Below are 22942 nucleotides of genomic sequence, written 5' to 3' on the forward strand. Positions count from 1 at the left end.
GAGGCTGAATGAACTGTTTCGCTGCCAGACAAGGCTCTGCTGATAAAACAGGTGTAGCAGTGGTAAGGATTCACTTCATGGTGCTGAAAATAAATCTTTGCTGTTGGGACAGCTTTATGTAGGTCCTAACAGTTTGTGGGCACAGTTTGTCACCGTTATAGTGAAATTAATGTATTGTTTAGTGTTTTGGCTTTGCTGGCATGCATCTAAAATAGTTGTTTCGCCACTGGTTGATCAACCCTCGCAAGGCTGCAGGCCCAGACGGCATCCCAGCATCGTCTTCAGAGATTGCGCAGACCAGCTGGCTGGTGTGTTTACGGACACATTCAATCAATCCTTATCCCAGTCTGCTGTTCCCACATGCTTCAAGAGGGCCACCATTGTTCCTGTTCCCAAGAAAGCTAAGGTAACTGAGCTAAACGACTACTGCCCCGTAGCACTCTCCTCCGTCATCATGAAGTACTTTGAGAGACTAATCAAGGACCATATCACCTCCAACCTACCTGACACCCTAGACCCACTCCAATTTGCTTACCGCCCCAATAGGTCCACAGACAACGAAATCGCAACCACACTGCACACTGCCCTACCCCATCTGGACAAGAGGAATACCTATGTGAGAATGCTGTTCATCGACTACAGCTCAGCATTTAACACCATAGTACCCTCCAAACTCGTCATCAAGCTCGAGACCCGGGGTCTCGACCCCGCCCTGTGCAACTGGGTACTGGACTTCCTGACGGGCCGCCCCCAGGTGGTGAGGGTAGGTAACAACATCTCCACCCCGCTGATCCTCAACACTGGGGCCACATAAGGATGCATTCTGAGCCCTCTTCTGTACTCCCTGTTCACCCATGACTGCGTGGCCATGTATGCCTCCAACTCAATCATTAAGTTTGCTGACGACAAGACGGCCTACAGGGAGGAGCTGAGGGCCCTCGGAGTGTGGTGTCAGGAAAATAACCTCACACTCAACGTCAACAAAACAAAGGAGATGATCGTGGACTTCAGGAAACAGCAGCGGGAGCTCCCCCCTATCCACATCGACGGGACAGTAGTGGAGAGGGTAGTAAGTTTTATGCTCCTCGGCGTACACATCACGGACAAACTGAATTTGTCCACCCACACAGACATTGTTGTGAAGAAGGCGCAGCAGCGCCTCTTCAACCTCAGGAGGCTGAAGAAATTCAGCTTGTCACCAAAAGCACTCACAAACTTCTACAGATGCACAATCGAGAGCATCCTGGTGGGCTGTATCACCGCCTGGTACGGCAACTGCTCCGCCCTCAACCGTAAGGCTCTCCAGAGGGTAGTGAGGTCTGCACAACGCATCACCGGGGGCAAACTACCTGCCCTCCAGGACACCTACACCAGCCGATGTTACAGGAAGGCCATAAAGATCATCAAGGACATCAACCACCCGAGACACTGCCTGTTCACCCCGCTATCATCCAGAAGGCGAGGTCAGTACAGGTGCATCAAAGCTGGGACCGAGAGACTGAAAAACAGCTTCTATCTCAAGGCCACCAGACTGTTAAACAGCCACCACTAACATTGAGTGGCTGCTGCCAACACACTGTCATTGACACTGACCCAACTCCAGCCACTCTAATAATGGGAACTGATGGGAAATGATGTAAATATATCACTAGCCACTTTAAACAATGCTACCTTATATAATGTTACTTACCCTACATTATTCATCTCATATGCATACGTATATACTGTACTCTACATCATCGACTGCATCCTTATGTAATACATGTATCACTAGCCACTTTAACTATGCCACTTTGTTTACTTTGTCTACATACTCATCTCATATGTATATACTGTACTCGATACCATCTACTGTATGCTGCTCTGTACCATCACTCATTCATATATCCTTATGTACATATTCTTTATCCCCTTACACTGTGTATAAGACAGTAGTTTTGGAATTGTTAGTTAGATTACTTGTTGGTTATCACTGCATTGTCGGAACTAGAAGCACAAGCATTTCGCTACACTCGCATTAACATCTGCTAACCATGTGTATGTGACAAATAACATTTGATTTGATTTGTTAAATTGGTATATTGTAATTACTTCACCACTATGGCCTATTTATTGCCTTATCTTACCTAATTTGCACACACTGCATATAGACTTGTTCTACTGTATTATTGACTATGTTTGTTTATTCCATGTGTGACTCTGTGTTGTTGTATGTGTCGAACTGCTTTGCAATAAAAATTGATTTTGTGTACAACATGATAGCATGTAGCCTAACACCCCTCCTGAAAAAAAGTACACAAAATCGCATTTGAGGCATGGAATTTATAGTTCCGAACATGTCGGCCATATCTTTAGTGTTGTGCCGAAAAGCTCCCCCCTGCCAGAATCCCCCCCCATCCTTCGTGTGAAGGAACACACACTCAATTATTCATTGCTGAGACATGCTTGAACATGCTCACACTCAATTCTTCATTGCTGCGACTTGCTTGCTAGTTGAGATTTCTGATCATGTTAGGCTGCGTTTCATTAGATTTTTTATGACGGTTTGATTTTGGGGAGGCAGTAGTAATGTCTGCAGTATTCGGTTTGGCTATTTGTTTCAATTGTATAATTAAATATCTTTCCAGGTATGGGAACCCCCTTCTAATTTCCTTAATCTTGTGGCTAGTGTCAAATACTGTCTGTGGCACACATCAGACTCAAATACTTTCTATAGAACAAACTTCACATCAGGATAGGCAATCGAAGTGAATACTTTATGTATGTGTGTTATATTAAACATAGAGGAGGGAGTCAAATTTAGGCAAGCAATAAACATTTAAGAACAGCTACTGGTCGAATAAGACATGGGAGAGATGAGGAATTTTGGCAAATATATTTATTTATAGACACTTTAAACAAATAGCCAAAACGAAAACTGCATACATTACTAGTGCCTCCCCGCGATCAAACCGTCTTAAAAAATAAAATGAAACGCAGCCTAACGGTGATCAGAAATCTCAAATAGCAAGCAAGTCGCAGCAATGAAGAATTGTGTGCGTGCGCGTTCACGCGAATGGGGGGGATTCAGGGGGGAGCTTCTCGGCACAACCCCGGGACGAAAGTAACTTTGAGTTATTTCCTAATTACTCATAGATTGATAGATCTTTCCCCGTTGAGCTATACAGTTCCCTAAAGTCTCTGTAGACAGGTGCAAAAATTATAGCACCATTTTTGCTACACATGTCCAAATGGTCATGTACATTGGGACATCTAGGACCTTAATTTCTGTCTGTGATCAAGTTCACTCTCCCTGAGAGCATTACCTAACATTCGTTATTTTTATTCATTAAGACATTGTGAAGCAGGTGAAAATATAATGCAACATCGTTTCCATTCGCCATTTTTTTTAGCAAAACGTTCGAAAGTTAAACCCTCTACTTGAAAAGTATAGGCCAATAGGTTTATATGCCCCGATAATGTTTTACAACCTTAGCCGGCTTACTCATATACGGCGTGGTTATATGATCAGTAGGTCCACTGTACACACGATTTCCTCGTCAACCGAGGCTGAAACGAAAGTGAAACAGTGGATGCAGTGAAAGAATAGGACGACGCGTTTCATACCCAAACAGTATTCGCATGAGGGGTGAAACGATGGATGAATATCCTTATCCCATCACTGTAGACGTCAGTTGGACAAACTCTGTCTCTAAAGGGATACAGAACAAGCTTCAGATTTATTTTCAAAGTAAAAAGAAGTCGAGTGGAGGGGACTGCTTGGTGCACTACGAGGATCAACGCTCCACTAGCGCAACTATTTATTTCAAATCTGAGGATGGTAAGTAGATCACCACGGATGACGATTTGTATCGTATAGTTGTCATTTTATAGCCTACTGTAGGATATCATAACATTGAAATAGTGTTAACCATACAAATGTAAATATGTACAAGTGACTTCCAGTAAAGTGACGTGTGCATGATGTCGCATTTGTCTCCACAGTCAGGGAAAGGGTTCTATCGAGAGATAACCACGAAATTACTGTAGACAAGGAAACTGTGAAGTTGCGCTTGTCATCCTCGGGGGGAAATCTGAAAGAGGCTTGCACTCTGTCGGTGAGTAGTCTATATGAATAGCTGCAACTGTTGGATTGTTCACTTTCTGTGAAATCAAATGTACGAATGTCTGCTATCAACGGTGTTGAGGCCTTCCCATTCCAGCTACAGTTGTCCGGATTCAACCTAGCTTGTTCTGTCATGTGCCACTTTTACTGCAGCCAATCAGAGATAAATGCGCGTATTCGTTGCCGTGCCCAGATTTGTCATGTATTTGTCTCATACAGAATGTCTAAAGATAAATAAGGATTATTGTAACAGACTGCTATCTTCAGTTGTAAGCAGTGTTTGTGGGGAAGTACGTTTCCACATGAATGTCAACTAACACCATAATTAGGCCTACATGGATGGAAACTGAGGTGGCTTGTCTTTGTTGATAAACAACAGTCTGTTCACCTTTTCCACACTCACATCATTGGGTGAGGTAGTGAAACTGTAAAGCATTTTTAGGACTTTAATTTCTTCCTCATATTGTAACCTACAATATGGGTCCCCACACACCTAGCTTAGGCTGTATCACAGGCTGTATTTTCATTTAATTTAAAATGTATTTAACTAGGCAAGTCAGTTAAGAACATATTCTTATTTTCAATGACAGCCTAGGAACAGTGGGTTAACTGCCTTGTTCAGGGCCAGAACAACAGATTTTTACCTTGTCAGCTCAGGGATTTGATCTTGCAACCTTTCAGTTACTAGTCTAATGCTCTAACCACTAGGCTACCTGCCGTATCACAACCGGCCGTGATTGGGAGTCCCATAGGGTGGTGCACAATTGGCACAGCGTCGTCCTGCTTTGGCCGGTGTAGGCCATCATTGTAAATAAGAATTTGTTCTTAACTTGTCTGGCTAAATAAGGTTAAATTAAATTGCTGGATTTAAGACAAGGTCGTTTTTATTTATCTAAGATTCTCAGTGTGTTGGTGTCAAAGTAGCCTGTCCTTTAGATCATTCGTGCAGTATTAGGTATGAAAAATATTCTGCCAGTCTCCAGTCATGTAAAATGACATAGAATTGCATGAAATGCATTTATAAAATGGCAAATTTTTCCTAGAACCTAGGCTTCCTAAAACGTTCCCCATGTGTGCCACTTCTGTAAGTACCTCTACTCTACTGTGCTATTCCACTATGCAAATGTGATGATATGAATGCAATGCTTTATTATAAAGGGGATTGTTTTTTTCTCATGCGTTTCTATACCTCAAAGCTCCCCAGGTCACCACCCTCTCTTGCACAATTTTTGTTCCGGCACCCCCTGATCTACAAATTAAGCACTGCAGGCTACACTAGGACCGGGCATGTTCATAGTGCGTTGTACATGAGCCTCAAATCAAAAACAAATGTTCTGAGGACAGCTGTTTTAGCAACCCCTCATGGAGTGTTCTGTATGTGTCTGTTCTTGTTAAGTCAGATTTGGCCAACTCAGAGTGAACTCAGAGTGAACGCAGAGCGTGTTAGAAAAGGAAAGAGCTCGGGACACCCAGCATATTCCCAATACTCACCCTACTTTTGCCAATTGTTGCTGCAGTTTGGCAGCGCACTCTAGGCTGCTATACATATTTATTTGGTTTGTCATTCTATCGTTTTCCATTGAAAGCTTGTGGTAATTAAATATAATTTATTCCGAATTTATCCAAATTCATTTTCCAGATTTTAATGTATTCCTAAATTAAAAAAAAAAAAAAAAAGTGATGGAGCTGAATTTCTGGTGATTTTATGATCTTTTTTGACCAAAAACAAAAATCCAAGCAAGCAGCTTTCCAAATTACAGTGCATTTGGAAAGTATTCAGACCCCTTCCCTTTTTCCACATTTTGTTACGTTACAGCCTTATTCTAAAATGTATTTATTTATTTTTTTACCTCATCAATCTACACACTATGCTCCAAAATGACAAAGTGAAAAAAGGTTTTTAGAAATGTTTGCAAATGTATAAAAAATATTCAGGCCCTTTGCTATGAGACTTGAAGGTGCATCCTGCTTCCATTGATCATCCTTGAGATGTTTTCTATAACTTGATTGGAGTCCACCTGTGGTAAATTCAATTGATTTGACATGATTTGGAAAGGCACACACCTGTCTATATAAGGTCCCACAGTTTACAGTGCAGAGCAAAATCCAAGCCATAAGGTTGAAGGAATTGTCCATAGAGCTCCGAGACAGGATTAGGTCGAGGTACAGATCTCAGGAATGATACCAAAACATTTCTGCAGCATTGAAGGTCCCCAAGAACACAGTGGCCTCCCTCATTCTTAAATTAAAGAAGTTTGGAACCACCAAGATTCTTACTAGAGCTAGTCGCCTGCCAAACAGAGCAATCAGGGGAGTAGGGCAACCTTATCTGCAACACTCCACCTACCAAGCCTTTATTGTAGAGTGGCCAGACGGAAGCCACTCCTCAGTAAAAAGGCACATGACAGCCTGCTTGCAGTTTGCCATAAATCACCTAAAGGACTCTCAGACCATGAGAAACAAGATTAACTGGTGTGATGAAACTAAACCTGAATGCCAAATGTCACATCTGGAGGAAACCTGGCACCATCCCTACGGTGAAGCACGGTGGTGGCATCATCATGCTGTGAGGATGTTTTTCAGCGACAGGGACTGGGAGACTCATCAGGTTTGAGGGAAAGATGAATGGAGCAAAGTGCAGAGAGATCCTTGATGAAAACCTGCTCAGAAAACCTGATCTCAGACTGGGGTGAAGATTCACCTGTGTGTAGGTGTGCCAAGCTTGTAGCGTCATACCTGAGAAGACTCAAGGCTGTAATCGCTGCCAAAGGTGCTTCGACAAAGTACTGAGTAAAGGTTCTGAATACTTATGTAAATGTGATATTTAAGTTTTTTAAATATCTTAACACATTTGCAAAATTTTCAAAAAATATGTTTTTGCTTTGACATTATGGGGTATTGGGTGTAGATTGATGAGGGGAAAAAATATTTAATCAATTTTAGAATATAGCCGTAACGTAACAAAATGTGGAAAAGTCAAGAGGTCTGAATCCTTTCCGAATGCTCTGTATGCAAGATTTTACTTCTGGTTAAACAGAGATTAACTGTAGGCTAAATTTGTGCTGTCTTGGCTCGACAGGCTAATACATTATTTTTATGGCTACTATTAAAGAGCATACTTGTAAAGTTGCTCATTGGTTAACTATTTTACATATACATTTTGTTTGTTTTGCATGTTTTCCAGCTTGGTGCTACAAGCAATGAATTGTCAGGTAACATCTTTTCCTTGCTTCTGTGGTTGTTGATGCATTCCCTTGACCTAATATTATTATATTGAATGTTTTGCCTAATACATTTCATAATGATCCCTATTGGCATATCATTAGACAGTGTTGCAAAATGCAGCCTTATCAGGCCATATCTACTTGTACATTTGTCATAGGCAGAAATGTGCCAATGAAGTCAGAGAAATGTGAAATTATGAATGAGGTTATTGGATATGAATATCTAGTGTGTTTAATCCCAGATGTGTCAAGTGAAGCACAGGAAGCTCCCAACTCTGAGAGTGGGCCTGGAGAGGGAGGTGGAGCTGAGGTGTCTCCTCAGAGCTCTGCTGTGGTGCTGGAGAGAGTTCCTGAGAGCATGTCGAGAGAGATGCTGACATTGCTGGTGGAGACCCTCTCTGGCCTGGAGGAAGACAACTTCTCCCTGGAGGTCATCAGTGAGACCAACAGAGCTGTTGTGACCTTCAATAATCCCAAAGGTTGGTCACTATTTCAAATTATCGATTTTTTTCAACACAGAAAACTAACAATGAATTTCACTTTTGAAGTATTATAAAAACAGATCTCTCCCTCACAAGAAGGGATCATAATTTCAATAACTGTTGTGCATGATATTAAGGATATGATTGCTGTCTGTCTTTAGATGTGGAGCGGTTCCTTACTGAGAGCAAGAGCAACAAGAGTTTCCAGAAGCAGGGTTTGATTGGTCGGTTGCTAGAGAGGTGCCAGAGTGTGAGAGTGGAGAACCTGACCTCCAACATACCTGAAGAGATGCTGGTGCTCTACTTTGAGAAGTGGTCTGGCCCAGCAAAGGACATCATTATGTTCCATGAGGAACAGGCAGCCATTGTCACCTTCCATGCAGCAGAAGGTAAAACCTGCTGTTTCAATGAGCTGTTTAATGATATAAATGTTAATCTATTTGTTTATTTGGTAATCTATTACTCTCTATTATAAGAGGAATTGAATGTAGCCTTGCTATTCTGTTGGTGCAGCAGTCTCTTGGCCTTAAACAGAAATATTCTGTTTCGCCCTCATTTCATGCTATGAAAGACAGTCCGTTATCTATGTCGTTTCAGTTGTGGAAACCACTCTAAATAAACATCATGTAATTGGCAAAGTCCCAGTCAACGTGTATCCATACTATGAGTCATTGAGCACTGCCTTGTATGGAAAGGAGAGGCCAATGTGGAAGATGCCTGACCCCTTCAAAGAGTGTGTGCATTCTGCTGTATGGAAATTCCTCTCCATGAAGAGACAGTTGTCCCCCATCACTGACCAGATGAAGGCTCATTTCTGTCAAGTAAACATGGATACTCCTGAGGTTAAACTCAGTCCTTTGCCAACCCTGCTAAGGCAGAAAGGACTAACAAACGAATATGTAGACGGATGGAAACAGAATGTCTTGATTGTCTTCCGTGACATCATGGCCCAATATGCTGTGTTTGAGTGTTTTGCAAGTGCCCCAGCGTGGAAGGCAGTGGAGAAAGAAGTCCGCTCGGTGGTGAAAGAGGATGCTGTCCTAGCTATGGATGCCTCCAAAGGGTCTCTGACAGTTGCAGGTCTGGCCGAAGACACAAAGCGACTCCAGGGGCTGGTGGAAGACCTCATGCACAGGGCCATGAGTCGGATAGAGAGGCAGAGGGATGGCATCTCGGACGAGATGGACATGTCCCCTGCCATGTTCTCTATCCTGCAGCAGGAAGGACTTCTGAAGCGCGCAGCAGACGAAGCCCCAGAGATGGGTTTTTCTTACAGAGACGACACCAAGAAGTTGGTTCTCTCAGGTCTTGTTGCAGAGGTGTACAAGATGAAGAACTGGATTCTGGAGAGGGAGCTCAAGATGAATAAGAAGCAGCTGAAGCTGGAACCCCAACTCCTGGACTTCTTGCGGTCAGTGGACAGTATGGAGATGTCCCAGGACCTGTTCACGTCCCGGGGCATCAACGCTGTGTACAGAGTGGAGGGTGGAAATGTACTTCTGACTGGTAGCTCAGACAGAGCATTGGCTGATGCAGAGCAGAGGGTGAAGACTGCCCTGTCCCTGCAGAGCCTTATGGTGGAGGATCAGGAGGTGCTGAGGAAGCCTGAGTGGAAAGATCTGAACAACCAGCTGGTGGATGCCTACAACTCCCTAAAGAAAAGAACGGTGGTGATTAAGCTTCACCCAGAGAGGAGAGACAGAATCATTGTGTCTGGCTTCCTGGACCCGGTCAGAGAGGTCAGCAACAGTCTGCGGGACTTTGTTGAAAACTACTCACGAGTCGAAGAGGCTGTCCGTGTCAAGTCCTGTGCCGTGGTTAAATTCATCCAGGAAAACAAATCCAAGGACTGGAAACATTTTGCCAAGCGTGATGAGGTGAATGTCCACTTTGACCCCAGAAGGCCCAAAATTGTCCTTTCTGGAGCCCGTCTCTATGTCAAGAAGGTCAAAGAGACCTTTCAGAAGATGGTAGCACCTTTCTGCACTGATGAGCTCACCATCATGAAGCCTGGAGCAAGGAAGTACTTTCAAGAGAAGGGAAGAATGTTTGTTTCCATGGCGATGAAGGAGCATGGCTGTGTGGTGCTGCTGCAGGAAGACTACATGCTGGAGGAAGAAGAGGGCGATGATGAAGATGGAGAGGAAGGGTTTGGCCCATCATCTTGCTGTGAGGTGAGAACACACAATGGAATCCTGGTCTCTGTCAGTAAGGCAGACATCTGCAAGTTCAAAGTGGACGCAGTAGTCAATGCAGCCAATGAAGACCTGCAGCATATTGGAGGCCTGGCTTTAGCACTACTCAAGGCTGCTGGTCCTCGGCTGCAGGAGCTCAGTGATCAACATGTCCGTAATAACCGCCGACTGCAGCCAGGCGACGCCATTGTGACAGATGCAGGCAATCTGCCCTGTAAGTATGTGGTCCATGCGGTTGGTCCACGGTTCACACACTTTGACCAGGGAACAGCCATACAGCGTCTGAAACAAGCTGTGAATGAGAGCCTGAGGGAGGCTGCGAAGGTTAACTGCTCAACTGTTGCCGTCCCGGCCGTCAGCTCTGGGATATTCGGCTTTCCTCTGGACCTGTGCACTGAGACCATTGCTGTGGCAGTGCGTGACTACTGTGAGAACCTAAGAGGTCAGACCTCTCTGACTGAGATTCACCTGGTGGACAACAGTGACAACACTGTGAGAGCCCTGGCCAGCGCTGTCCAGAAAACGTTCAATGACCTGCACCCAAAAATGACCATGCCTCCGCAGGGTGCACATAGGGGAAATAGACATCGGGGACGCGGGCAACAGGGAAGTGAACGACGGGGAAGAGGACAACATAGTTACGGACATCAAGGACCTGGATATCAGGGACAGTCACCATGGGGACATGGGCAGTGGGGACAAAGCAGAAGAGAGGGAGGAGAAGGTAGAGGGGGAGCCGGAGGTAGAGGAGGAGGAGAAGGTAGAGGAGGAGGTGGAGGTAGAGGTAGAGGAGGAGGAGAAGGTAGAGGGGGAGGAGAAGGTAGAGGGGGAGGTGGAGGTAGAGGAGGACATGGATATAGGGGAGGAGACAGCATAACTCAAATAAATTATCATGAAAACCAAGAGGAGCAGAGGAGAGAGTATGGCCAAGAGAGGACGTTTGAGGGGGCAGGCAGTGGGGAAATCCTACAGACCAATCGCACACAAGAGGGTCTGAAGATCATTCTGAGGAAGGGAAATATCCAGGAGGAATATGTGAGTACACATACTGTAGTTATCAGAGCACCACATAAACCATTGATACGTGTATTATAAGTAGTACATCAGATAACCCAGAGTATAAGGTGTATAATTTGTTTACTTTTCATTCTACTCTTCTTTATCTGGAATGACAGCTGTCTTGTAGAAGTCATAATTGAAGTTTGAATAGAAATACATAGCTGTCCCCTTCTCGCTTCATCGATGTTTGGTCATTTGTTTTGAAACCTCTAGTCTGAGGGCATCGTCAACACCATCTCTGAGGATTTGGACCTGAGTAAAGGTGCTGTGTCCAATGCTATCCTAAAGGCAGCCGGTCCTGGGCTCCAATCAGCAGCCACAGATGAGGCTCGCGTCAACAGATTGGCCTATGGTGACATTGTGGTCACCGACGGTTACAACCTGCGATGTCAGAGGGTGATCCATACTGTCTGCCCCCATTGGGACCAGGGAGCTGGCTCAGCAGAGAAGGTAAGCTATGAGTTATTGAACATGTTTAATTTGTAAATCGGGAGGTCCCGTAACACATAGTGAGTGTGAGGGGTGGGGGTATCCGGAGGGCTCTGAGGTACCGGAACACATAGTGAGTGTGAGGGGTGGGGGTATCCGGAGGGCTCTGAGGTACCGGAACACATAGTGAGTGTGAGGGGTGGGGGTATCCGGAGGGCTCTGAGGTACCGGAACACATAGTGAGTGTGAGGGGTGGGGGTATCCGGAGGGCTCTGAGGTACTGGAACACATAGTGAGTGTGAGGGGTGGGGGTATCCGGAGGGCTCTGAGGTACTGGAACACATAGTGAGTGTGAGGGGTGGGGGTATCCGGAGGGCTCTGAGGTACTGGAACACATAGTGAGTGTGAGGGGTGGGGGTATCCGGAGGGCTCTGAGGTACTGGAACACATAGTGAGTGTGAGGGGTGGGGGTATCCGGAGGGCTCTGAGGTACTGGAACACATAGTGAGTGTGAGGGGTGGGGGTATCCGGAGGGCTCTGAGGTACTGGAACACATAGTGAGTGTGAGGGGTGGGGGTATCCGGAGGGCTCTGAGGTACTGGAACACATAGTGAGTGTGAGGGGTGGGGGTATCCGGAGGGCTCTGAGGTACTGGAACACATAGTGAGTGTGAGGGGTGGGGGTATCCGGAGGGCTCTGAGGTACTGGAACACATAGTGAGTGTGAGGGGTGGGGGTATCCGGAGGGCTCTGAGGTACTGGAACACATAGTGAGTGTGAGGGGTGGGGGTATCCGGAGGGCTCTGAGGTACTGGAACACATAGTGAGTGTGAGGGGTGGGGGTATCCGGAGGGCTCTGAGGTACTGGAACACATAGTGAGTGTGAGGGGTGGGGGTATCCGGAGGGCTCTGAGGTACTGGAACACATAGTGAGTGTGAGGGGTGGGGGTATCCGGAGGGCTCTGAGGTGCTGGAACACATAGTGAGTGTGAGGGTGGGGGGTATCCGGAGGGCTCTGAGGTACTGGAACACATAGTGAGTGTGAGGGGTGGGGGTATCCGGAGGGCTCTGAGGTACTGGAACACATAGTGAGTGTGAGGGGTGGGGGTATCCGGAGGGCTCTGAGGTACTGGAACACATAGTGAGTGTGAGGGGTGGGGGTATCCGGAGGGCTCTGAGGTACTGGAACACATAGTGAGTGTGAGGGGTGGGGGTATCCGGAGGGCTCTGAGGTACTGGAACACATAGTGAGTGTGAGGGGTGGGGGTATCCGGAGGGCTCTGAGGTACTGGAACACATAGTGAGTGTGAGGGGTGGGGGTATCCGGAGGGCTCTGAGGTACTGGAACACATTGAGAGGAAAAGTGTCAAACACAACGTAGCAGCACAGCAGACAGAGTAAACAGCCAAGTAGCCTACTGTCTATGTTGGTTAAATGGACAGCACTCTCCAAGGTGCTGTTCTCTCCAAGGTGCTGATTAATTGAAAGCATGTTAAACGTCACTGCAGTATGCCCACATACTTGAGTATAGCTGCAGGGCTTCACAAGTCCATATTTCTTATAGTCTAATTTTCTAGACATTGATGTATAGCAACATTTTTAGACGACACTGCAGAACACCCGCCATATGCACACGTACTCAGCTGTGGGGCTCACAAGACCCCAATTTAATATCATTTTCAAGACATCAATGTAGCAGTAGAACAAATATCACAATATCAGAATATAACTTCAAATAAAATAAATCTCTGTAGGCTACAGCAGAACACACATATGAGAATATATATGCCTCCTGCCATTGTGATAATATGAAGCACATATTCAGATTACCGTAATTTCTGCGCACCTGAATATAAACCGCACCCACTGAATTTAAAAAAATATGTATTTTGTACATGTATAAGCCGCAGGTGCCTACCGGTACATTGAAACAAATTAACTTTACACAGCCTTTAAACGAAACACGGCTTGTAACAAAAATAAATAGGTTTTTAAACGAAACACGGCTTGTAACAAAAATAAATAGGCTTTAACGAAACACGGCTTGTAACAAAAATAAACAGTAAACAGTAGCCTACCAAGAAAGTCATTGGTCACTATCTTCCTCCTCCTGTGCACTGAAACCAATAGCCTCAGAATTGCTTCATCCGATGTTGGATCGTTTTCATTGTCGCTCTCGTCACTTTCATCCGGAAGGCAGCAGTCCAGCCTTTCAAAACCCGTTGATGATAGTGGATTTTTTGATAATGCGCCACGCTGTCAGCAGCTCTATTTCCTTTTCCAACAGCCAGATCGATCGCCTTCAACTTGAAAGCTGCCTCATATGCATATCTCCATGTCTTTGCCATGATGAGGGTGACAAAATGACTACCGTAATCAGAATGATGGGAAGTTTGAGCGCGCTCGATTTACGTCACATTATGTGACGGTGCTCAGTTTCTGGCGGCATGAATCTTGTGAAAGCGGGAAAAATCCATAAATTAGCTGCGTCATTGTATAAACCGCGAGGTTCAAAGCGTGGGAAAAAAGTAGCGGCTTATAGTCCGGAAATTACGGTACTTTCACAGTACAGAACAAGTTTGTAAAGGAAAAAAAATGTCCTACCTTAGTTTTCCAAACCTCCAGCAAATACTCTCCCCATGTCAAGTCCATTTCACTCCTGAGAGTCCATTTCTTCCTCAAAGCCATGAGCGGGCCTGTGGCTGTGACCTTTAGCCTCCTTCTAAGGCTTTTCTGAAGACTGGCTATTTTTTTATTGTCCTCTTTAGCCTCATTTACAAGACTTGCTGCCACCAAATGTTCCCTGGTTCGGGCATGTTCAAAAACCTTGTGATACGTCTGAGGCATAGGATGTTAACTTACTGTACATTGCACCCACTCTTTTGTTAGTTTAATCCCTCCAGTCGTTTCGAGACCCAAGCTATCTTCCTTTTTGCATGTGGTACAGCTCACTTTTGAATTATGAATGACAAGCATGGGGTTATGTGTTTGCTTGAACTGCAAATTGCACCTGACCGAGCACTTTGTCTGTGGATGCACTGCCCCCCACCTCCCAGCTCCCCGTCTGCATCTCCATCTGAGTCTGACTCTCTAGTAGGCCTACTAGCTAGTGGAGGTGCCGGTGGTGATGCTGAACTGTTAGGATTAGCAGCACTGCGAGCTTAGGCATTGCCATCAGGAACAGTTTGCACCTCACTCCTCCTGCACTGACAGTTCTCTGGCTCATTATGGGTTCAATTCACCATCTTTCTCTAGATTTTTGGACTTGTAAAATGTCAAACTCGATTGCCTTTTCTTTTCCATTTTTTATCTGGCTTTCCCAAGATTCAAATTCAGTAGGGAGACGACTAGCCTAGGCTACGTAACGTGATTACGTAGGGACCTCTTCACTAGCTGACCACCTACCAAGACCTGTGTCGAGATCAGTTACTTACCCCACCCTCCCTCCCAATAACCTTTATGTACAAATAAGAGAGCAGGTCTGGAATCAGTGTGGCAGGAAAGGATGAAGGATCCCCACGCTTTTACATGGTCTTTTTGTTGGGAAGGAGAAATAACGAGGAGGCAACTTGATTTAACGCTGATCGCTTTTATTAGAATGTATACAGGGCGAACAGTGAAACAATTAATAAATGATGCAGTGAGAGGTACCGGATCCGTCCACATAGGTGCCGGAACAAACAAAGTCAAATCTGATAGATGCCGGAACAGGTTCCAGCTCAAATTAAGTACTGGTTATTGAGAGTGCATAGAAAGGTTTTAGTAAAATGTTTCTAAAATTGTCCATGTGTTTGTGATTTAAGATATTGAGAACGATGATCAGAGATTGCCTGAGTGAGGCAGAGAAGCATAGGCTGGCATCCCTGTCTTTCCCTGCGATTGGAACAGGGAACATGGGATTCCCTAAGGGCCTGGTGTCCAAGCTTCTTCTGCAGGAGGTCAAAGACTTCAGCCAGAGAAGAAACTCCACACACCTTAAAGAGGTGGCCATCGTGGTCCACCCCAGCGACACCCAAACTGTGGATGTAAGTTTGAAGATGGAAAATGGTTTAAAGGGGGATTCAGTGTTCATCATCACACAGAGGTAGTGTTGTTGCATAACCTCAGCTTTTTCAGTGTGTGTTGTGCTCTTAGATATGTTTGATAAATGCTCCACACTTTATATCTCCTGTTTACAGTGCTTTGTCAGGGAATTCAAAGGTCAGACACAAGGGTATACTTGGCAGAGTTCACAAGGTTCCGGCCAATCACAACATTCCAAATCTCATGTTGGCCAATCACAGCAGCCCTCTGGTAAGCTTAATTCACAGCCTTCAAAGTCTCCCCAAAAATATTCAACCACTGAGACCCTGCTGCCTCTTTAGAGCATGTCTGTTTCCACAGAACCCCCTTGTCTAAACATGTTATTTTCATTAGGCACAGGCTTCTTTGGACAGGTGTCATCCCCTTCTCTGGGTGTGTACAGCATGCAGATGGGTCACGTGACCTTTGAAGTGTCATCAGGAGACATCACCAAGGAGACCAGTGACATCATTGTCAACTCCTCCAATAAGGACTTTAACCTCAAATCAGGTGACTTGTAACTCTGACAATAGCATAGGTGCAGTAACCAATGTTTCATGTTTATGAGGCTACTAAGACAAATACTAAGGAGCACCTTATAAGGATGTTTAACATGTACACATCTGAAATGTTGGAAATCCAAATGAACAGTGTTTACAGCTACACAATCAGAAAGCAAGCTAAATCCAATACACCCCCACAGACACACAACTTATTTAATGGTACAATTGTTGACTTAGAATAAAGAGCCATATTGTACTAATGTCTTTGTTTCTTCAGGTGTATCCAAATCCATTTTAGAAGGAGCTGGATTGAAGGTGGAGTTGGAGTGCTCAGAGATTGGTGTGTATCCATGTCCTTGAGTCAACATATACTGTAGTCATGTTTCTGGTCAAGGAGACTGGTGTCATGTTGAATATGAATGAGATTACATTTCAGCACTGTTTGATACTGTCTGGTAAAAGTCTAAAGTCAGTTTCCAATCCATGGGTCCTACAACACTGGTGTGCATTGATTTGACCTTTTAGTAACTTAGATTCTTGACATCTAAACCTTTCCTTTTATGTTTTTCTACAGTCAGATCCCCAAGCTTCCAACCATGCAGGATGATCGTGACATCAGCAGGATCTCTCCCATGCAAACACATCATGCACATTGTGGGACAGAATGACCCTGAGATCATTAAAGAGACTGTGTACGATGTTCTCAAGAAGTGTGAGGAGCGAAGGTTCACCTCAGTGTCCTTCCCAGCGCTTGGAACAGGTACTCTGCTTTAATGGTCATTATTAGACTACACTGTCTTGTGTAGTTGCATGTTTTTATTTTACTTGTTGCCTGTTTTGTTGTGTCCTTTGTTTCTACTGTGAGGTTGTAAAGTGGCCATATGCTTTGCTTCCATGTGCTCTGAATGGGACGACCTGCTACTCATAATGACGACCTGCTCCTCATAATGACTACCTGCTCCTCATAATGACTACCTGCTCCTCATAATGATGACCTGCTCCTCATAATGATGACCTGCTCCTCATAATGATGACCTGCTCCTCATAATGACTACCTGCTCCTCATAATGACTACCTGCTCCTCATAATGACTACCTGCTCCTCATAATGACCACCTGCTCCTCATAATGACCACCTGCTCCTCATAATGACCACCTGCTCCTCATAATGACTACCTGCTCCTCATAATGACTACCTGCTCCTCATAATGATGACCTGCTCCTCATAATGATGACCTGCTCCTCATAATGACTACCTGCTCCTCATAATGACTACCTGCTCCTCATAATGACTACCTGCTCCTCATAATGACTACCTGCTCCTCATAATGACTACCTGCTCCTCATAATGACCACCTGCTCCTCATAATGACCACCTGCTCCTCATAATGACCACCTGCTCCTCATAATGACCACCTGCTCCTCATAATGACCACCTGCTCCTCATAATGACCACCTGCTCCTCATAATGACTACCTGCTCCTCATAGTGACTACCTGCTCCTCATAATGACTACCTGCTCCTCATAATGACTACCTGCTCCTCATAATGATGACCTGCTCCTCATAATGATGACCTGCTCCTCATAATGACTACCTGCTCCTCATAATGACTACCTGCTCCTCATAATGACCACCTGCTCCTCATAATGACTACCTGCTCCTCATAATGACTACCTGCTCCTCATAATGACCACCTGCTCCTCATAATGACCACCTGCTCCTCATAATGACCACCTGCTCCTCATAATGACCACCTGCTCCTCATAATGACTACCTGCTCCTCATAATGATGACCTGCTCCTCATAATGACCACCTGCTCCTCATAATGACCACCTGCTCCTCATAATGACCACCTGCTCCTCATAATGACTACCTGCTCCTCATAATGACTACCTGCTCCTCATAATGACTACCTGCTCCTCATAATGACTACCTGCTACTTTTTACCTGATACTTTCCTAATTGTTTTCAAATACTCTTGTTCTTTCTACATCTTTTTCCCCAAATATACTATGCCTCTTTTACTTTTAATTGTTCCTTTCATATTTTCCTTGTCTCCTTCCCTTTCTTCCATATTTGTCTTGTGATTAGTCACTCTCAGGGACAGATTTGCATCCATCATGTCATTGTCTATTTGTACTTCTGTCTCCATCTATGTATTTCTGTTTGCCTCCATAGCCATGTCATTGTGTGTCTGCCTCCGTCTGTCTGTCTGTCAGGCCAGGGTGGGGCGAGTCCCTCTGCTGTTGCGGACGCCATGATTGACGCAGTGGTGGACTTTGTGAAGAAGAAAAAGGGACAGTTTGTGAGAAGTGTGAACATCCTGATATTCCAGACTGCCATGGTGACGGAGTTCCACAAGAGCATGAAGAGGAGAGTGGGAGAGGGAGTGGAGGAAAAGGGCATTTTTACCAGGTTGAAAGGTCAGTGAGAATGGAAGTGTGCGAGGTAGAAGACAATATGAGCTTAATGTGTACTAATACAATATAGTTATTATAATCATAAGTGACATTTATGTTGTGTGTGCTCTTTCTTCATAGATACAATGACAACCTACTTTATGGGACCCAGTGATGAGCGCTCTGCCCGTGAGAACTTTGTCATGACGGGAGAGGAGTTTGCCCCGACCGTGTTCCAGCTGTGTGCAGAGAGCCCCCAGGCTGTGAGCCGTGCCCGGGACTGGATTGAAAACCTCATAGTGAAGGAGCAAACTGAGAAAACCATCAAGAACCCGTACATCAGCCAGCTGAGCCAGGGGGATGTGGAGAAGTTGCAGGCCATGCAGAGGGAGCTGACGGTCAGGATACACCTGGAGAAGAAGGGCCCAGACTCCCTGATCCGCCTGGAGGGCCTGAGCCGCGATGTGCTTACAGCAGACGGCCTCATCAGGGACATGGTCCTGGACCAGGAGAGGGCAGAGAACCGCAAACAGGCAGCTTTCCTGGTGAGCAGCCTGGTGGAGTGGCAGTACAAAGACCACAGTGGAACAATGGTGTCTTTTGACATGCTCACCAACTACATACTGGAGGAGGCTGTGAGAGGCAACAGCAAAGTGACAATCAAGATCAACAATGAGGATTATGAGGCAAATGTAGCCCACAAGAGAGCTGTCAAGTTTGGGGGCAAAAGAGAAATTGAGTTATTGAGAAAAGACCTGAAAGGTGAGTTCATCCATAACAAATCCTCATCTGTCTAGACTGCAGTAAAATTAAAAGATGTAGAACAGTGATATTAAATATAAAATAATGTATTATTTTTGTGTCATTGTGTGGTTGCATACAGTGTATCAGGCGTCTCCAACCTTTTCTAGAACAAGAGCTAATTTAAATATAGCTTTAAAATAGGCACATTCTTCTCGTATCCTCTACCCTACAACTCATCCCCGTGTCCTTGGTGTACAAGATATGTTTTCTGTCAATATACCTGGTAAAAAAAAAAGGTTAATAAGCAGTATTTGGCATGACAGGATCCATACAATTCTCCATTAAATTATCTTGTGTTTTCCATAATTCTGTTTTCTCTGTTTTATTTGAACTACTTTGGGATTTTTCTGTTTTTTTAATTCTCAATATTACAATGATTCATAGAGAAACAACGAAGTGATGTTCTGAGTGCAGGTCAATGCTTACCTCACATCAGAAGACAATTTTTGGGGTAAAAAAAATAATAGATTTGAGTGTTATTCACCTTTATTTGTGCATCTAGCAAGAGAGGAATGTGTCGTTCTAGCGATGTTTTTCTGCGGTTAGATCTACTGCTGCAGCATATGTCATGGAACTGAGAATATTATCAATATGCATTTAAAGTTGTGAATGATTGAGTCTTTTTAATGACAATACTTATTGTGTAATAATTTGATCACTAAATGCCAAACTCTTTTGTCTAGACGATACATCAGTGTCTCTACCTGCACACTGGGATGACATGAAGGGTTCCCTCTTAAAGCTGGTCCCACTAACTCCAGGATCCAAGGGATACAATGACGTAGAGAAGGAATTTCAGAAGACTTTACTCAACAACACCATCCTTACAGTATGTTTGTAAAAATGTATACCTGAATTTCATTTGCATTCCACAATAGACTGATTTTCTATGGTGACGTTATATGAAAATCCTCACATTTGACGAATTTGATGTTAGGAATCCCTCAACGATCTTTTTTTAAGACAATAATTTTAATTGTGTTTGCTGCTACATTAAAGACAGCAAAGGGGCGGCAGCGTAGCCTAGTGGTTAGAGTGTTGGACTAGTAACCGGAAGGTTGCGAGTTCAAACCCCTGAGCTGACAAGGTACAAATCTGTCGTTCTGCCCCTGAACAGGCAGTTAACCCACTGTTCCCAGGCTGTCATTGAAAATAAGAATATGTTCTTAACTGACTTGCCTGGTTAAATAAAGGTAAAAAAAAAAAAAAAAGCGTTAGGGATTTTTTTTAAAGAATGGAACTGTAATTCCTGGAACCAGTGCAATGTGTAATTCCTATTCATTTGCTGTTTGTTAAATATTTATCTAGGTGGGATTGCACTTCAGTAATAAATAAATCACTGTCGATTTATACATGTGTTTCGTTTGCTATTAGAAGATTGAACGAGTCCAGAACGATTCACTGTGGAAAAACTACCAGATAAGAAAGAAACTCCTGGAGGAGAAGAACAAGCACACAAACAACGAGAAACTGCTGTTCCATGGCACCAGTTCCGACTCCATCACCCAGATCAACAACCATGGCTTCAATCGCAGCTACGCTGGAACACATGGTATGAGAATGGTCTCATGGAAACATGTCTGATGACCAATATGCTTTACTGTTATATTGAGACCTCTTCCTAAGGGAGGAGGAGCTTGATGTTGAGACATAAATCCATTTGATCAATTCGGTATCATTGTTGTTAATTTTTTTACAAATCTTTAAGAACAATATGTTTTTCGTCCAGGTGCGGCTATCGGCAATGGATCATACTTTGCTGTGGACTCCAGTTATTCAGCAAGGGGATATTCTAAAGCTGATGCACAAGGGAACAAGCGCATGTACCTGGCCAGGGTTCTTGTTGGAGACTATACTCAGGGAAAAGCAGGCTTGATTGTTCCTCCTGCCAAACCTTCAGGGAAGGATGCCGACTTGTACGACAGTGTCACAGACAACACCTCCAATCCAACCATGTTTGTGATCTTCAATGATGTGCAGGCTTATCCAGAGTTCCTCATCACATTCCAGTAAATCAGATTTAACTACCTTCATTAGTATATCAATACTTCACAACAAATTCCATATGTCTGTGTGAAGTGTTTTGATGGTATGGGAGCTAGTCGTTATAGCCATGTATGAGGTTAGACATCCTTAGAAAACATACTCTTTATAGACATAAATGATATTGCTTAGGCCAGGTTGCATAAAATATCTTAAATTCATTTTGTCCTTGTATTTTCCCTTACATTTTCCTTAAGTTTAAGTCAGTTGCACTAACATTTTAAGGTGAATTTACCCCTTAAATTAAGTGGGAAAGTTAAGGGTGCCAATGAGGTCCCTTAATAAGTGCTTAATTCAGTATGGATATCAATGTTAACAGCATTTGTGGAGGTGGATGTTGCTTTCCTCTGCCCTGGTTTCAAAAGTAAAACCTCCACCACCAGCTAACAATAGAAGCTGCACATTCAATGGCGACACCGCTAGCTGGCTAGCTAGCTACCAACTCATAAGTTAGCTTGACGTAATAGAAACAAGTTGAGAAAAAATACACTAAAATAAACATATTTTGTTATCCTCTTAATCAATTTGTTTCTCTGGTCTTGAATGTAGAAGTTCAATTTTGTGATCTCCCAAAATAAATGCAATCTTTTTGACAAGGTATTCTGTCAGGGTGTTTCCATGGATACCAGAGACTCTTTCCACATGCATGCCTTCAAACTACCATAAAACCCTTACATTTTGCCCTTACCTAAGGAAATGTTTGAGGGGCTCTGTGCAACAGCCTTAATTCTTTTCGGTAAGGGGAAGTTATTCCTTAAGGCAAACCCTTAACGAGGTGTGTCTAATTAGCATAATAAAAACATCCCCATAACAACCTGTCGGTTTAAACGAGATACAGTATCTGTTTTCTTCACTGCATGTGCCAATGTCGCACTTCCGCATCTGTAGTGAAAGGTGACAAGAGCTAGAATGGTGTTTGTCAGACCATGAGACATCCCGAAAATCATCGGTCTTCTAACAGAATCGTCTGTAGTGCTCAAACAGTTTGGCCTAGAAAACTATTATGACGCCTCTGTGGAAAGGTAATATTCTTGCAAACACATACATGTCGATGAGACTTATGAACACGATGGTGTTCCCCATTTTGCTCTACGACCCACACACTAATATGACCCCTCTGTGGAACGAGACTCATGAACATGTCAGTTGTTCTGCTCAAGGACGCCCACTGGCCTCACGACTCGTCTGAAGGTCCCCGCTGTTGAAATAATGAATGGAAGTATATATGGAGACTTTAGTTCCAAAAATATGTATTTAAATACTTATAAAACATTTTTTTACTGACCTTATATCTCTCAGATATAGGACAGACACTTCAGAACAAACTTCCTTTAGAATTTTTGGGGACAATCTGTTGTTCCATGTAGTGAATCTGTTATTTAATGTGTTTGTATGGGCTAATAGCAATAATGTCCCCCCCAAAATGTAATCAAATCATTTGTTATATATATTTTCTATGATACTTCAAGGGGTCTTAAAATTCCAAATCAAATAGCTAAATGATCCTTTGTATGAGCTTCTTAAAACGATTCCATATAGCTTAGACAGAGCTTAGTCTGTAGAGGGTTAACGGAAACACTCAATATGTTTTATGGAACCGGGCCCTGAGCTGACTGCAATTAAGGACAATTGCATT

At 44.0% G+C, this 22942-nt stretch overlaps 1 protein-coding gene and 1 long non-coding RNA gene across 52 annotated transcripts; one reads left to right on the top strand and one right to left on the bottom strand.

The window, feature by feature from the left end:
• The first annotated feature begins 3541 nt into the window (after positions 1–3541).
• On the top strand, positions 3542–21904 carry LOC118384843 (protein mono-ADP-ribosyltransferase PARP14-like). Of its 2 annotated transcripts, none has more exons than XM_052521071.1 (17): positions 3542–3820; positions 3985–4097; positions 7290–7317; positions 7572–7808; positions 7973–8200; positions 8409–11041; positions 11279–11515; positions 15297–15518; positions 15672–15786; positions 15910–16065; positions 16336–16398; positions 16633–16818; positions 18280–18483; positions 18601–19221; positions 19947–20092; positions 20638–20815; positions 20993–21904. In XM_052521071.1, exons 1-17 carry the CDS (start codon positions 3622–3624, stop codon positions 21274–21276), a joined length of 5850 nt encoding a protein of 1949 aa, XP_052377031.1. In that variant the 5' UTR covers positions 3542–3621; the 3' UTR covers positions 21277–21904. The 2 variants fall into 2 exon arrangements, with proteins under 2 accessions (XP_052377031.1, XP_052377032.1); XM_052521072.1 differs by having other exon boundaries at positions 20641–20815.
• Positions 16835–18273, bottom strand: LOC127930748 (uncharacterized). Of its 50 annotated transcripts, none has more exons than XR_008139279.1 (4): positions 17694–18273; positions 17574–17653; positions 17074–17473; positions 16835–17013 (listed from the first exon to the last, which is right to left on the bottom strand). It is a non-coding gene; the product is annotated as an uncharacterized LOC127930748 (long non-coding RNA). The 50 variants fall into 50 exon arrangements; XR_008139272.1 differs by having other exon boundaries at positions 17074–17493; XR_008139270.1 differs by having other exon boundaries at positions 17074–17513.
• Positions 21905–22942: the final 1038 nt, after the last annotated feature.

The sequence above is a fragment of the Oncorhynchus keta genome, chromosome 6 (genome assembly GCF_023373465.1).
Source record: "Oncorhynchus keta strain PuntledgeMale-10-30-2019 chromosome 6, Oket_V2, whole genome shotgun sequence".
NCBI classification, from domain to species: Eukaryota; Metazoa; Chordata; class Actinopteri; order Salmoniformes; family Salmonidae; genus Oncorhynchus; species Oncorhynchus keta.

Bases quoted from the DNA above. Each gene is read 5' to 3' on its own strand.
- LOC118384843 (XM_052521071.1), top strand. From the start codon at position 3,622: ATGAGGGGTGAAACGATGGATGAATATCCTTATCCCATCACTGTAGAC. The intron at 3,821-3,984 runs GTAAGTAGATCA...TTGTCTCCACAG, and splicing joins TTATTTCAAATCTGAGGATG to TCAGGGAAAGGGTTCTATCG. The intron at 11,516-15,296 runs GTAAGCTATGAG...TTGTGATTTAAG, and splicing joins GAGCTGGCTCAGCAGAGAAG to ATATTGAGAACGATGATCAG.